The sequence below is a fragment of the Apostichopus japonicus genome, chromosome 5 (genome assembly GCF_037975245.1).
Source record: "Apostichopus japonicus isolate 1M-3 chromosome 5, ASM3797524v1, whole genome shotgun sequence".
Taxonomy (NCBI): Eukaryota; Metazoa; Echinodermata; class Holothuroidea; order Aspidochirotida; family Stichopodidae; genus Apostichopus; species Apostichopus japonicus.
Genome location: NC_092565.1, coordinates 5,521,412 through 5,532,042, shown reverse-complemented (window position 1 = coordinate 5,532,042; position 10,631 = coordinate 5,521,412). Strand labels below are relative to the sequence as shown.

At 38.4% G+C, this 10,631-nt stretch overlaps 1 protein-coding gene across 2 annotated transcripts in view; it reads right to left on the bottom strand.

Moving 5' to 3' along the window:
* Positions 1 to 10,631, bottom strand: part of LOC139967433 (vacuolar protein sorting-associated protein 51 homolog) — a 40,772-nt gene continuing 30,141 nt past the window's right edge. For both annotated transcript variants that reach the window (XM_071971209.1, XM_071971210.1), the window contains exons 18-20: positions 8,808 to 8,920; positions 2,770 to 2,848; positions 1 to 1,078 (exon numbers count right to left, since the gene is read on the bottom strand). In XM_071971209.1, coding sequence (XP_071827310.1) covers positions 1,049 to 1,078; positions 2,770 to 2,848; positions 8,808 to 8,920 — 222 coding nt within the window. In that variant the 3' untranslated portion in view covers positions 1 to 1,048. The remainder of the gene's footprint in view (positions 1,079 to 2,769; positions 2,849 to 8,807; positions 8,921 to 10,631) is intronic.

Below are 10,631 nucleotides of genomic sequence, written 5' to 3'. Positions count from 1 at the left end.
TTTTTACTGAAAAGATGAATTCTCAAATGTAAAAACAAATTTACAGACCTTTGTGCAGATAGTTCAAAGTTCAAGTCTCAATATGGTAGAACTATTTTTTTGGACAAGGGTTTGCCCTGCCACCCAAGCACATCTGCCCACATCTTTATGAACTCACAACAGATGTTTGACATCCTAAGAAAACAGTTGATACTGTATTTAGTATTAAATTTATCATCTTCAAAACGGATATGGATATTATTGAATTAAACCGAAGGCATGAGTACCACCAGTGTGGATTACAGCAAGGATACGAGTACACCATTTTTGCACTAGTTCTTTTACTACTAATCCAAATTTGCTCCTGGTACCAGTACAACCTTCAAATCGACCTTGGTGATTTTATGAGCATACTGTCGGGGTAGTCTATGCTATGAATCGGCGAACTCGCTTAAAATTCTGGTTGTCGTCCAGGGGTGAGAAACCACTAAACTGTAGATGGTTATTTCACAGTCTGGCATCCAAATATGCATCAAACGATACTGTGATCTTCTGCTCTACGACGCTGAGCGATATGAAATCACAAATTTTGTGAATCACAAAATCAGATCTAGAAACAACACATTCTCATGGCGGAGGTGTATACCAGGCATCATCTAATCTACATATTAGTCCATAGGCAGAATATTCTATTATAATACAGAGTTGGCCTTCAAAGTACCAAAACAATGTCCCACAGAGAAGAGACCCTTAATAATATGAACCAATGTGACAATTTGTTTTTTTTCCACGTTTTGTTAAAAGTGAAAACAAATGTGAGGTTACAAAGAGTTAGTAGCAAAGTTTAAGAACCTAAACCTAGCATCTAGTTAGAGTTGTATACATATGTTTGACACGAACATTTTATTACATCATCGTAAAAATAGTATACATTTTTTGCACATTCGAAAAATCCCAGTTATACTCCAACTCTCGATGAACTCTAGCACTGTCTGCAACACAGACATGTCTGGTTCTTGGCGTCGTCTGTCATTACATAATTAGTTTTATGGAATTATTTATGAGACGGTTAGCTTCTCTCACAGATAACATCCACAATCTAAGTATGAAAACAAAGGAGAAAAAAACAGTTAATATTTAAAATTTCTTTATAAATTTTTTTTTTTAAAGTTTGTGGAACAGTCTTCCCCCAAATTTGAAATGCTTGCCAAATGTTAATATTTTTTAACGCAATATAAAAACTTATATATTTTTGTTTAGATGTCTGATATTTGTTTGTCTATCTTTTTGCCGTCCTTTTTAGTGATTTTGGATGTTTACCGTTTTTCTACTGCATAATATTGTATACAAATTTTGTATTGAGGGCTCCTCTGGAAAGCAGTGCTTTGTGCACTGAGCAGGACTACCCTCATTAAAGATGACAATAATAAAAAAAAATATTAAAAAAATAAAAACATTTTTGGCACTAGTAAACAGCAAATGTGAAGAAAAGTATTTTTTATAGGAGCTTTTTGCAATCAGAGAGGCATATAAAGGTAATTTTGGCCCTGAACCACAAACTCCTCTGAAACCACAATCTCCAAGGTCGCCCTTGCTCCACCCTTTTTGCACCGACCTCCAAATGTAAATACACAAAAAAAACTTCATTAGTGTAACTTTACATTGTTTTTAAAAATAGTCAATATTACATGGGTGCCCATTATCCAATCTGTAGTGATATCTCAAGAAAGTTGTCTGTACCAGGGCTGAAAAAAAAGGACTGTTCTCCACAATTTCCCCTGATAAATTATTCCAGTTATGTACCATATTCAAGGGCAAACATCAACTGTAAAGTTCCTAAAAATTTTTCCGAAGTTAGAGTGTCTGACAGATTGATCCTACCAGGATCTTCTCCAAAGTTGTTTTTTTTTTAGTTATATTTTGTTTAACTTTGTATTTGCATTATTGCTGGTCCTGCTTAGCCATTTTCTCTATTAATTTTATAATAATAATCATAATAATTAACAGTTCTTATATAGCGCAACTTACAATAAAGTCTCGCCGCGCTGTACTTAGCCCTGGTCATTGGTAACTTGTCACACCTACACACCAAAGTGTGCACAATTCAAACAATCTCTCCTGGGGCACCACAGTGCACCACAGCCACGTGTCCCCTGGGGGACTTCTCATAGGGTGCAGCCACAAACCGGGGCACGTAACTATATTTACAAGTCACCTCGCAAGTCCCCATTTATACACCTGGGTGAAGAGAGGCAATGGAGATAAAGTGCCTTGACCAAGGACACAACGCAATGATCTGGCCAGGGCTCGAACCTGTAATCCTTAGATCACAAGTCCACTGCCTTAACCACTTGACCACAACGCCCAATTTGCATTTATCTGTCTCGTTTCTATATGTTCGTCATGTCCAATCACATCTTCTTATTCCAGAAATGGTTGTCCATCTGTTTATGTTTAATGTGTCTTTTCATAGTCTTTTTTTGTTTCAGTTCACCTTTGACCCTGCTATGATCCAATTGTGAGTAGCTCCGCCTATTATATATTTACCTACACTAGCATTTTGTACTCCATATCAAGCAGTTTATTTTACACTTTTCTGATATCTCTCTAAATATCCAGAATTTTCAAAATTCCCAGAATTAGCAGAATATTTATATTCAAAAGTTTTGCCATTATTAATAACCAAAGTAATATACCGATGCAACTGGACGGATAAACTGACCATCCATAACTTTTCCAAAATTCATCTCTATGCAGTCTTTAGTTAATGTTCATTATCTAGTAACTTACACTGGCCTCCATTAGGACGGGCTCCAGACATCGGTGGACGGTGCTTCCAACAATCTCATCCAACATCACGTGAACGATTCTGTAAGAAACAGATGCAAAGAAATCAGTCTCATTTTAATAATAATAATCATAATAATTTATTCTTATATAGCGCTTTACATCAAAGATATGATCTCAAAGCGCTTCACAAAATCGTACAAAATTTTACCTACTCTTTCATCCTCAGATATCAATATAAGAGTCACCCATGTTCCATGAGAGAGGGGGTAATTCAGAAATAAAGAAAAACAACAACAACAACAAAAGAACACAAACAAAGGTCAGACAATCTAAACTGATTTTCGAAAAAAATAAAATGACTATATTAATGCCCAGGGTGCAGATTGGGCATAAGTTGCTACCAGTTCACTGCCTTCTAAGAAAGCGCTGATGGGTCAAAAGGCTGGATATGCATTCAACCATTTGCGACCCATCAGAAAACTGGTGCCTTCTCAACCGGGCAGCGCCAAACCCCTGTTAAATGACACAAGACTAACGACTTGCAAGTAAAATGCTCTACCATGAACTGAGCGATCCAGCCCTCAGCTAGTAATGACCCCTATGAAGCCATTGCTGCACTGAAAGGGACAGGGAGAGAGAGAGCTCCCCCCCCCTCCCCCCACCCCCATTAGACAGAACTCATATTTCAATAGAAATTCAGTTTTTTGTTTTTGTTTTTTGTAATGTGTAAAGCTTTGTTCCTGATTGAACAGGTACAAATTCCCGATCTAGGCAATAACTTCAGAAAACACTGTACTAATCAGGTCAGCTGCTGATAACCCCCTTACTGAATACTAATTAGAGTATACTTATAATGAGCAAACAGAGCATTCACAATGAAAGGATTATCTGTGGTCTTTATAATTGAATGACACAGTATTAAATCCCAAACAGCAGATATAGTGAAAGTGTTACATCTAGTGTTAAGAGTATTTTCCATTCTAGTGTCGTTGTATGCAGTAACCGTACACTATCATTCAATGTATGCTTATACAACATTGTTTTAATGGACACTTTAACAGCAGATAGTGTTGTTGTATGCAGTAACAGCACATTATCAATGTATGTATGCTCATACAGCATAGTATTGGACACTAGTATATTATATATATATATATACATGTTAAAGCTTTAACATATATATATAATATACTTTACTTTTTAATAAATGTGATATAACATCAAGTTTTATTTCCTTTCAAGCTTTATAGAGCAGGCACAAAGAGATTCAATAAGAACTCAGCAAGGCATCAAACTATTCAAGCAATGAGAACGACACTGTCATGGTACACAAGTTTTAACAAGCTGTTGCTATAACGATTGTTTAAATTTGAAGTTTCAAGAGTCTCAAGTCACTGTGTCTTTCAAAAATATAATATAAATATATACATAAATATAAACATAAATATATACATATACATATATATAAACATATATATTGTATATATATATATATATATTTATACATATATATATATATATATATAATTATTATTAGAAAAATGTAGAGAAATAAGACATCCCTCATAATTGACGAATAAGGAGTGCTGTTGTACAAGAAACTATTAGAGTTTTTCTTTGAGAGCATCAAGTAGATATTTGTCCACTTCTACTACTGGATTTATAACAAACTCCCAATCTACGAACTCTTGTTACTTCTTAGAGACTTCCTACGACCCAAAAAAAATACCGAGGTAATACTGGTTGTTAAAAACCACAGTGTCAAGTATGCTCCCACAATGCATTGCCACCAGGACCAATATCATAATCAATATACCAGACGTCAAGTTCCGCATTGCGCCCCCTGCCCTCTGCTGTGGGTCTGGTAATGATGTTTATTAATTTTATTGTACACTTTGTAACAAAAGTTATTATGTAGGTGAAACAGGCACAACTTTTTGCCTGCGTTTAAAAAATCATACCAAATCCATATGGGACAATTTCTTGGGATGCAGTGGGCTGAGCATTATAATCTCCCCGAACTTTCGCTCAAAAATTTGATTTTTTTTTTTTTTTTTTACTGCTACAAATGTCTAATCTTCTGCTTTAACAAAAAGAAATATTGGATTTTCTGCATTTTTGCTTCACAATTTGAATGAAAGAATGCAAGTTTTTAAGCTGCTATTTGATTTATCAACGGAATGGAACTTCTGCCTTCAATTTTTTAATCCGGCCCCGAGGACCATTGAGGACTCGACTTCATGAAATGACACAATATAATAACCCTTTTTACATATAAAGAAAAGACAAAAGATAAAGACGATCTCCACACATTAAAATATAGAAGATATCCTATACACTAACCACTTGATTTCATACTTGATTTGTTCCATCTATTTTTAATTTTCCTTCCAGTGCAAGGGCATTGGCTTTCTTTCAGAGTATTAAGAACACGCCTCGCACACATTCTGACACTGTGCAATATTTTTCGGAATCTCTCTTTGACCCCTGTTCTTACTCCGTAAAAAAATGATAAACAAGGTTATGACTGACAGTTTTACTGGTACTGGCTCTAACGTGGTGAAGGTCACTTTCAATATGGTGTTATTTGCATAAATCAATATTCATGAATATGCATGTGATATGGAAGTCGAACGCCTGCTTGACTCTATATACAATTAGTCGATACAGGTGTTAATGAGAGCATAACACTAGACTTAAAGCCATCATGTACCATAACCCCAAAAAATTGTGTCCAGCTTTTTTCGGTCTATTAAACTTGGAAGAGGAGGAGACATCAGCTGGAAGTTTTTAGGCAATCGTGGCTGCGATGATCGACATTACAGACACGATCCCATTGAAATATTTGCTAGTTCTTGACGGATCCATTTGAGCAGAAGGCAGACGATCCCTATTAAAGAGAAGCACAGCCGGGGATCAAACACCACAAGGTTCTATGTGTTTAGCAAAATCATTACTGATCCTTTCAAATTTCTTCTTCATAATTCTATCCAATCACCTTGTTCAAGTTATAGGGAGCAAGACTTTAAAACATATTCAATGTACAAGTGACAGGTCAGTGTAAGGTGAACTGGCTGGATGGTTTACTCACTGGTTTTAACCAGTTTGGCACCTCTCCAACATATTTCAATGCAATTTAAATCAAAACCCTCATACACATCTATATCTTTATCTAAATGTCAGGTCACTAGTATGTCAACTTGAAACCTAGCCTTACTCCAACAACTGATTTTGAGTAGCTTTTAGCTCTCACAGCAGACACACACACACACACACGCACAACTGCATACAACTCAAGCAACGCATAATTGTTGGGCTTCGTCGGTACTGTAGGCATTTCACGAGCCTCCACTGGAACGAAAGAAAAAGATGAGGGTAGGTTTATGACACCCTGTACCAGCACATCTGCATGTTTCCATGGTAACACAGGATCAAACCTTATGCATGACAATTATGCTTTCAACAGCACACAGCCTTGTGATTAATAAAAGTGGAAGCTTATAGCCAAAGGCTCAAGTAATGACATATTACTGTACTGTGCTGTGCTGTACTGTGCTGTACAAATAAATAGCAAAACACAATTTTTGAACTCGACTCCTTCCGAAAAAGTTCTCCCTTTGGATTCAAACGTTTTAAATTAAAGGTGCATGGAAGGCAAAACCAAACCGTTTACTCAACAATATTTGATTAGATGCCTTATGATGAGTAACTTCTCCTCCTCCTAAAAGCTAAGGATGTTATCTCTATATTCTGGCAGATATAATGAAGGTTTGAAGCTACCTTCAATGAGCTGCCATTTTGTGATCTCCTAAAATTGCATGTTCAATTTTGTGCAAGACTATGGTTCCATTGAAATTGAAGTACATGAGATGGGAGAGGGACAGGATGAAAGGGGAGGGAGGACAAAGGGGAGGAGATGGAATGGGATGAGAATAGAAGGGTGGGGTGGGGGAGGGGGTGGGGGAGGGAGGCTAATTGTCGGTGGAGAGGCTTTACATATGAACATGGTTTTATATGCTATGCTATTATATTATATTCTTTCTACTTTTCCTTCTTTTTGTAACACTTTGCTAGATTGTAAGGTATGTTTTTGCTTTGCATGATCAAGAGTCACATTATTTTTATTATTTCTTTCAAATCCACTTCTCATTTTGTAACTCCCCTACCCCCCCCCCACCCACTTCCACAATTTCTAGTTATCTCTCTGGCTAACCAGCTGTTAATATACAATAGTGGCTACAGTATTTTAGATGGTAACAGGATCCTGTCAAAGAGGTCTTTGCAATATAGTGATAGTCTGAACAATGGGTACCAATGAGTTTGTCAATCCAAATAAACTTTTCATATCTATGAGAGCGGGAGGGGGAGTGGGGGAGGGGGTTGATGTGGGGTAATAGGATAGTATTTGACAGCTACTGTCTTCCACGAATGTAATTCAAAGTGCTGTTATCTTGTGTAGCACACAGAAATAACCTTCATGAACCCAGGAGATAATGACCTGAGAGATACATAACAGCAATTTGCTTAATAATAATGTCTACCATTTTATTTCTCAAACAATCAAAATTTATATACTAAGAATCATTTTGATTATCAAATCCATCATATTGGCCTCTACTCGGGTTTAACGGTACGCAATCAATTTCTGTTTATTTACTAATTTTCTTGTTTAAACGTGAAGAAACTCTGCTCGGAATTACATCAAATATTCCCGGTTGATTCTATTGGTTGGTCGTATTTGTCTTTAGTGGTGCAGCATTTTAAAATTGCTTGTCGTATTATAGACAAAAAATGATTAGATCCACTAAACTAACAGTCTCTCAATTCTCTTTATTGCACAGATTTTTTAATTTCCCAGCTGCAGATTGAAGATAACCTTCAAACAAAGGGTACGTTTTTTCTGGTCTGGGTCACGAAATACCAGCAGAAAAACACAATAAGATTTTGTCATTAGCCAAAGCAAACAAGGCAGCAAATATGTAAATTGCATCAATGAGTAGAAACACTCGACTGTTACGAGTATCAGAGCTGCTACCACGAGCTCCTCAGCTGTTACCCACGAGTATCGGAGCCACTGTGAACGAATATCTGAGCCGCTGTCACGAGCCCCTGAGCTGTTCCCCACGAGTAACTGCGCTGCTACCACAAGTTCTCAGCTGTTACCCACAAGGCTCTGAGCCACTGTGAACGAGTAACTGAGCCGCTACCACGAGCCTCTGAGCTGTTACCCACGAGTAACTGAGCTGCTACCACAAGCTCTCAGCTGTTACCCATGAGTCTCTGAGCCACTGTGAAGGAGTAACTGAGCCGCTACCACCAGCCCCTGAGCTATTACCCACAAGTATCTGAGCTGCTACAGTATCACAAGCCCCTGAGCTGTTACCCACAAGTAACTGGGCCACTGTGAACTAGTAACTTAGCTGTTATCCACAAGTAACTGAGCCACTCTTACAAGCTCCTGAGCTGTTACCCACAAGGATTAACTGAGCCGTTGCCACGAGCCCCTCAGCTGTTATTAAAGACTAACTGAGCCGCTACCACAGCTCCTGAACTGTTACCCTCAAGTATCTGAGCTGTTGGGAACGAGTAACTGAGCCACTACCCACAAGTAACTGAGCCGCTCCCCACGAGTAACTGAGTCGCTACCCACGAGTACCTGAGCAGCTACCCACGAGTAACTGAGTCGCTACCCACGAGTACCTGAGCCGCTACCCACGAGTACCGAGCCGCTACTCACAAGTATCCGAGTCGCTACCCACGAGTAACGGAGCCGCTACCCACGAGTAACTGAGCCACTACCCACGAGTAACTGAGCCGCTACCCACAAGTACCTGAGCCGCTACCCACAAGTAACTGAGTCGCTACCCACAAGTAACTGAGCCGCTGCCCACGAGTACCTGAGCCGCTACCCACGAGTACCTGAGCCGCTACCCACAAGTAACTGAGTTGCTACCCACGAGTAACTGAGCCGCTACCCACGAGTACCTGAGCAGTGGCCTGTGAGTAGCAGATATACCTCTTGACAGAAACATACTTACTTTTCGTCGATAACGAATCTCCAGAGATAAAGGTTTAGGTATTGTGTGTCAACTTGAATTTGCTGCAGACCATATCGGCCAAACGTCCTGAGACGGACGCACTCCAGAAACGTCTGCCAGAAACAGATAAAGAAAAAAATCTTTTTTTAGTCTCAATCCATGTTTTTTTCTCTTTCTTGGGGACAATGTATGCAAAAATGTAGAGAAAGTACAAATTTTATAGTTTACATCAATTTTAAGGAAGATTAAGAAGGAAGATGAAAAGTGACAAACATGTCAGAAATACAAAACACAACACAAACTAACCAGCTACTGATATAACCAATTCCTTGCATCAAAGACAATAGGGTGAAATATTTAACACACTGTTTTATTGTAGCGCAGAAAATAGGCTGATGTCTGAACTGAAAAATAGTACTTTTATAGTAAGGATATTAAAAATTAGCAGCAATATTGCATAAACTTAGAGAAGAGATGTCCACAGAGCTTGGTCACTAAAATATTAAATATAAATGAATGAGAAAAAGCTTTGCAGGTTTCATAGAAAAGGTATAATTTCTTCTTCATTTGGGTGTAGGAGCCAGGGTGGGGGTGGGCATGGCGAGCGAGAGTACTTGGGAGCATAAATTAAGACATGTGTGCATAATAACTGCCAATATTTACAACATAGATGCAATGCATTTTTGTCTTTGCTATAAAAATGGAAAAATACTGAAATTGTCAAAGTCTGAACCGTAAAAAAACTTCTATTTGGTAAAGGAATTACAATTTTGACTTTTGAACGCTTCTTCAAACGTTCCATAAAAAATGATTTTTTTTCATACTGAAACTGTAGCTTCTCGTTGCTTCCAGGAGGTCAGACACTGACACTAACACAAGATACCACAGAAGGCCACAAGCTAATAGACTTCTGGTTGAAGACACACATACAGCTTGACTTGGCTAAGATGAACACAGAGATGCTGGTAGGTTTACATAAAAGACTTAACTTCTCGTATTAATAATGACCCGGTAGTCACTGCGCATAACGACCTTTCTGGGTGAGATGCGGTTAACACTGTTTAACACGGACCAAACTCCTCATACAACATTCTTTGGTATTAAACCTTGGGCTAGTATCATATCTGCCATAGACTAGATATGAGGGTTGAAGCTAGGCCAAAATAAAAATAGGTTCAAGGGTAAACAAAAATAATAAAAATCATAAGGAGACAGCAATTTCTATCTACGGCAGCATTTTTGGCCCGATTGGATCGTGCCTTCCGACTCTCAAGGCACATTGCACTGCATGCAAGGAAGTTAATCTCGGTCTGGCCGCAGAATAGGCGAGGAAGTCAAAATCATGGTCACCTTGAACAAGCATTCTAATCCTAGTCTCAAAGCATTCTCCCAATCAATGCACCCTGCCCCCCCCCTGCCCCCTTCCACTCTATCATAATATATCTTTCCAATTCCTGTGAGTTACTTGAAAAGGCAGAGCCTTCAGCGATTGTATCTCTGAAAAGGTTCTAACAAGGAATTCTGAAATGAGATGTTAATATCAAAGTAAAAGGGAAAAAGAGGTCTTCATAAGCAGATTCCAATCTTACAGTATCTACAGTAAAATTGCCAGATAAAAAATAAAAATAAAATGGGCAGAAGGAAAAACAGTTGAGTTCCACATCCAACCGTAATCCATGCTTCCCACCTCCTTCCCCCTCCTTCCCCCTCCCTGAGACACACAAATATGGTCGTTAGGGATATTACAGCACATGGGTGGATGGTAAAAACGATACCCAAGTATATTAGTCAGGGCCGGGTACTCGGTCTCAATAACAGTAAAAG